Source organism: Eretmochelys imbricata, chromosome 4 (genome assembly GCF_965152235.1).
Source record: "Eretmochelys imbricata isolate rEreImb1 chromosome 4, rEreImb1.hap1, whole genome shotgun sequence".
Lineage (NCBI taxonomy): Eukaryota > Metazoa > Chordata > Testudines > Cheloniidae > Eretmochelys > Eretmochelys imbricata.
Genome location: NC_135575.1, coordinates 20,771,594 through 20,777,596, shown reverse-complemented (window position 1 = coordinate 20,777,596; position 6,003 = coordinate 20,771,594). Strand labels below are relative to the sequence as shown.

Here is a 6,003-nt window from a genome sequence, read left to right as displayed (position 1 = left end):
CGTGGTGCAGGTTTCTGAGTGCGCTTGGGGGTGTGCCCCCAGCAGAGGGCTTGTGTGTTGGGTGTGGAGGGGTGCCCCCAGAAGGGGGCTGTGCGCAGAAGTGCTAGAACTAGCGGTGCTGTGGGTGCTTGAAGTGGTTTCCATTATACACAGTGAGCGATGAGTTTGGCTCAATGGCTCTCAGCACCCACACTATACGCATTGTTCCAGTACCCCTGGCTGTGTGTGTGGGGATGCCCAAGATCTGCGCCTGTGTGTGTGTGTACATGTGCCCCCAGCAGAACACGGTGAGGGTATGTACATTTGCCACCAGCAGAACGCAGTGTGGCTGTGTACGTGTGCCCTGGGCAGAGTGCTGTGTGTGTACGTGTGCCCCTGGCAGAATGCAGTGTGTGTATGTGTGACCCTGGCAGAGCACTCTGGGTGTGTGTGTACATGTGCCCCTGGCAGAATGCAGTGTGGGTATGTGTGACCCTGGCAGAGTACTCTGGGTGTGTGTGTACATGTGCCCCTGGCAGAATGCAGTGTGGGTATGTGTGACCCTGGCAGAGCACTCTGGGTGTGTGTGTATGCCCCCGGTACAATGCAGTGTGGGTGTGCCTGTGTGCCCCCAACAGAGCACTCTTTGTGTGTGTACGTGTGCCCCCAGTAGAATGCGGTGTGGGTGTGCACGTGTGCCCCCAGCAAAGCACTCTGTGTGTGTGTGTACATGTGCCCCTGGCAGAATGCAGTGTGGGTATGTGTGACCCTGGCAGAGCACTCTGGGTGTGTGTGTACGTGTGCCCCCCGCAGAGCATTGTGTGTGTGTGTGTGTGTGTGTACGTGTGCCCCCCGCAGAGCCCGCTGTGTGTGTGTGTGTGTGTGTGTGTGTGTCCGTCCCCGCGCCAGCCGGCGGGTGCCATTTCCCCTCTGGGCACTAGGGGTCTCTCACGCGCCGGCCCAGCGCTGCCATTGTTGCTCCGGCCCGCGGCCACTCAGGCCCAGGCCGCCGTGGGGAGCATGGAGGGGGAGAGCACCTCGGCCCTGCTCTCCGGCTTCGTCTTTGGCGCCCTCGCCTTCCAGCACCTCAACACCGACTCGGACACTGTGAGCCGCCAGCACCGCCTCGCCTCGCCCCGCCCCGGCCCCAGCGGGGACAATGGCACCGGGGGGGGGCCCGCGGGCGGGGGCAGGTTTCGCCCCGTGGGGAGCGCCTGGGGCCCGGAGGAGAGGGGAGGCGGGGTCTGGGGGTCCGCCTGGGGGAGGGGGGCGGTTGTTTGAGGTTAAGAAGTAGATTTACATCCACCCCCCCCCCACACACACACCCACACCCCCGCTGCCCCTGAGTCTCCCCTGGGCGGGGGAGCCGCCGCTGGGTGTCAGTGGCTTCCCCTGGTTTCACTTTCACTACATGCCTCCCGGCTCCCTCCAGCCCCTCTCCTGCTGGCTACCGTGTAAGCGCCACGGCCCCCTCCCTCTGCGTGTAAATAACGGTGTGTAAAGTGTGCCCCGACCTACTGCCGCCCAGGGCCAGGGCCGTGCCAGAGGGGCAGCAGATCCTTTGGGGATTGATTTCAAGGCACTGTTTTGATTACAAATAAATCACCTCTTGCTTTGTGAAGGGGAAGGGTTTTGCTCCCTGTGTTTCAATGAGGTATTTTGCAACATCACTCTCCTTCTTTTAAAATCTCCCTCACTTCAGATGTCACCACAATTTGAAAGCAGCCCCCCGCTTACGTAGGTGGTGGTAGCAATGATGTGGTTATAATGATAAAAGAGAGGTAGGCTCCGGTCCTGTAAATTGATCAATATGGGCAGACTCTTGTGCCCGTGCACAAGGCTGAAGATCTAACTACATGGATGTGATTGCAGGATCAGGGTTATTTCCAGAAGTGCACCTATCCCCGCCCCCGCCCCCCCCCCCCAATTACACATTTGTGCTGAAATGTATTTTATTTCTGGGGAGGAAGACACCTGAAATGCTTTTCTGCCCAGGTCTTAGGGAATGTTCTGGGCTCTTGTTTTCCTGCTTGGATAAACTTGATTTGTTTTTAATATCAGAGGTTTTGATTATCTTGGTCCTAAGTGAAGATAAGTGTATTTTGCCTTGTTTAACAAAAAGTTTGGTCCTTGATCCTGCAAGGTCTTTCATGCTGGCAGACCCCTCTCCCCATGTAGATTTCCACTGATCTCAGTGGGGCTCTGCTCAAATCTGGCCATGCAGATCTACAGTAGTTTCAGATCAGGGCATTAGTTTGGAAATGAAGTTATAGCTACTGGAAAATTGCTTACAGGCCTGATGCAATTTATGATTTTAACTACATTTTAAAACTAGAGTCCTAGATGTCAGGATCTACACACACTTTTATCTTGGCAACATACATTTGATCTAGTTTTTAACTTTTTTTAGAAACGAATCTTTTGTATTAAAACCTCTTTTATTGCAACATTAGTGTTTAGAATTTAAGGACACTAATGTCAGGAAGTTGATGTCTTTCAGAACTGTAACTCAGCGACACTGTGTTGTGTGGTGTAAAAGTGGCATTTTCTACTTCTGCATAAAGAAAAGGAGTACTTGTGGCACCTTAGAGACTAACCAATTTATTTGAGCATAAGCTTTCGAGAGCTACAGCTCACTTCAGTATGTTATAGAATAGTTGTTAAGAGCTGGTCAAACTTTTAGGTCCAAGTCTGACAGGTGGTCATTAAAACTAAGTCCGGATCCCATTCCAACTATTTAAAAAAGGAAGCATAACAGAAGTAAAAAGCAAGCAAGAAAGAATACATAGATCCCCAGATTTTTTTCTTCACTCATATTTGTGTATTTAAAAACAAAATGCCATCCATCCCACACCTTTATAGTTTTTTATTCTTGTGAAATGTTTCCTTTTTTGCTATTTTATCTTTTATTCCTGCTGTCTCTCCTTCCTATATGCTTTTGCTGAACTTAGGGAGAAGTAGCGTAAGCATTTGGGGAGAGTCATTTTGCTCCACCACTTGTGGGCTTTTCTGTTGTGCTTTGACTGCACTATTGTTTGTGGCAGTAAATCATATGGGAAAATGATTGCAGGCCACACAAAATAAAGGACAGTGCTAAAAGTTCAAGATGTTTGCTTTGATAAATTATTTTTGTAAATTTTAGAACTCCTGTCTCCCACAGCTCGTTGTCCAGATGACGGAGTGTAGATTTTTTTAACATTGTCAATAAAAGCATTATTTCTAGAGCAGTCAAGCGATTAAAAATTAATTGTGATTAATCGCACGATTAAAATAATTAATTGTGATTAATCGCACGATTAAACAATAATAGAACATCATTTATTTAAATATTTTTGGATGTTTTCTACATTTTCATATATATTGATTTCAGTTACAACACAGAATGCAAAGTGTACAGTGCACACTTTATATTTATTTTTGCTTAAAAGTATTTGCACTGTAAAATACTATTTCTTTTTTTTCCAATTCACCTAATACAAGTACTGTAGTGCAATATCTTTAACATGAAAGTTGAATTTACAAATCTAGACTTATGTAAAAGAAAAACTGCATTCAAAAATAAAACTTTCCAAAAAATGGAAAACTTTAGAGTCTGCAAGTCCACTCAGTCCTACTTCTTGTTCAGCCAATCGCTCAGACAAACATATGCAGGAGATAATGCTGTCCGCTTCTTATTTACAATGTCACTTGCAAGTGAGAACAGGCGTTCTCGTGGCACTGTTATAGCAGATGTCGCAAGATATTTACGTACCAGATGCGCTAAAGATTCATATGTCCCTTAATGCTTCAACCACCATTCCAGGGCACATGCATCCATGCTGACGACGGGCTCTGCTCAATAACAGTCCACAGCAATGCGGACCGACGCATGTTCGTTTTCATTATCTGAGTCAGATGCCACCAGCAGAAGGTTGATTTTCTTGTTTGGTGGTTCGAGTTCTGTAGTTTCCGCAGTGGAGTGTTGCTCTTTTAAGACTTCTGAAAGCATGGTCCACACCTCAACCCTCTCAGATTTTGGAAGGCACTTCAGATTCTTAAACCTTGGATCCAGTGGTGTGGCTATCTTTAGAAATCTCACATTGGTACCTTCTTTGCGTTTTCTTGTGAATCTGCAGTGAAAGTGTTCTTAAAATGAATAACGTGTACTGGGTCATCATCCAAGGCTGCTATAACATGAAATGTATGGCAGAATGTGGGTAAAATAGAGCAGGGGATGTACAATTCTACCCCAAGGAGTTCAGTCACAAATTTAATTAATGCATTGTTTTTTTAACGAATGTCATCAGCATGGTAGCATATCCTCTGGAATGGTGGCCGAAGCATGAAGGGACATGCAAATGTTTAGCGTATCTAGCACGTAAATACCTTACAATGCCAGCTACAAAAGTGCCGTGCAAATTCCTGTTCTCACTTTCTGGTGATATTGTAAATAAGAAGAGGGCAGCATTATCTCCTGTAAATGTAAACAAAATTTTGTCTTAGCGATTGGCTGAACAAGAAGTAATACTGAGTGGACTTGTAGGCTCTGAAGTTTTACATTGTTTTGTTTTTGAGTCAGAAAAAAATCTACAGTTGTAAGTTGCACTTTCACGACAAAGAAATTGCACTACAGTACTTGTATGAGGTAAATTGAAAAAAACTATTTCTTTTGTTCATCATTTTTACAGTGCAAATATTTGTAATAAAAATAATATACACTGATTTCATTTACAACACAGAATACAATATATATATGAAAATGTAGAAAAACATCCAAAATATTTAATAAATTTCAATTGGTATTCTGTTGTTTAACAGTGCAATTAAAACTGCGATTAATCACGATTAATTATTTTAATTGTGATTAATTTTTTTAGTTAATCACGTGCATTAACTGTGATTAATCAAGAGCCCTAATTATTTCTAATATGTTTTTCCTCTGTTTGCTCCCCTTACAAAGGAAGGCTTCCTCCTTGGAGAAGTGAAAGGTGAAGCCAAGAACAGCATTACTGACTCTCAGATGGATGATGTTGAAGTTGTTTATACAATTGGTGAGTCTACTCTTGATTTCAGTGGGACAGTGCATATGATTAAGTACCTTACTGAATCTGGGCCTCAGACTGGCAACAAAGACTACTGAATGTTGTCACAATGCTGTATTTAAATGTGGTATTTATCATTTTGTAAGATAATCTTTCATATTTCATCTTCTTTAACGTTTTGAAATTTTTACGAAAATATGAATGTAACAAAATATTTTATCTAATAGTTCTAGATATATGGAAACAAAAGTATGAGTTTATATTTTCTTGAATACATCTTCTGTACCAAGAAGTCACATTAAAAACAGATTCTGCCTCTGACTCCTTCTGTTGCCTTGAGTAAGTCACCTAACCTCTTTTGGACCAAATTCAATCCTGATGAAATCTGGAACGGTTTTGAATTCCAAGAAGTTCAGCTCATTTAGACCAGGTTGACTTTGGGTCCTTTTTTCCATTCATAAAATAGGTATGCTATTAGCTTTTCTCAGAAGGTGCTGTGAGGATTAATTCATTAATACTTAAGTGCCTCGAAGATAAAACGTGCTTACGTGTCAAAGACTGTTTTATTATCAGAGAGACCAGGTGTGTGAGGTAATCTTTTATTGGAGCAACTTCTGTTGGTGAGAGAGACAAGCTTTTGAGCTTACACAGAGCTCTTCTTCAGGTTTTATTATCAAGCAGGCTTTCAGATATTTCCAACTTGAAGTTTATTTAAAAACAAATTTCTGTGGAGGTATTAAGTGCTGGGAAGTCATCTTATATTTTATATGAACCTTTGAGAAGAAAAAATGAACATAAGAGAAGCTGACCCTGTGAAAAAAATCACTTGAACATAATGTTATAAAAGTGAGTGCTGTTGTAAGACCTAGTACTCCCCTCTGCAATGAGTACTACTGTGGGAGGATTTGGGTAAAGAAGAGGGTTTTGCATTTAGCTCTGAATGTTAAGAGGTTAGTTGTCCTTATTTCTTCTCGTAGTGAGTTCCATATTCTTGATCCAGCTC

The 6,003-nt window shown here is 43.5% G+C and overlaps 1 protein-coding gene across 2 annotated transcripts in view; it reads left to right on the top strand.

The window, feature by feature from the left end:
• Positions 1–959: 959 nt before the first annotated feature.
• Positions 960–6,003, top strand: part of ABRAXAS1 (abraxas 1, BRCA1 A complex subunit) — a 23,238-nt gene continuing 18,194 nt past the window's right edge. The window contains exons 1-2 of one of the 2 annotated variants that reach the window (XM_077814985.1): positions 960–1,086; positions 4,919–5,009. In XM_077814985.1, the coding sequence (XP_077671111.1) occupies positions 1,000–1,086; positions 4,919–5,009 (178 nt within the window). In that variant the 5' untranslated portion in view covers positions 960–999. The remainder of the gene's footprint in view (positions 1,087–4,918; positions 5,010–6,003) is intronic. The other variant, XM_077814986.1, reaches the window with a different exon arrangement.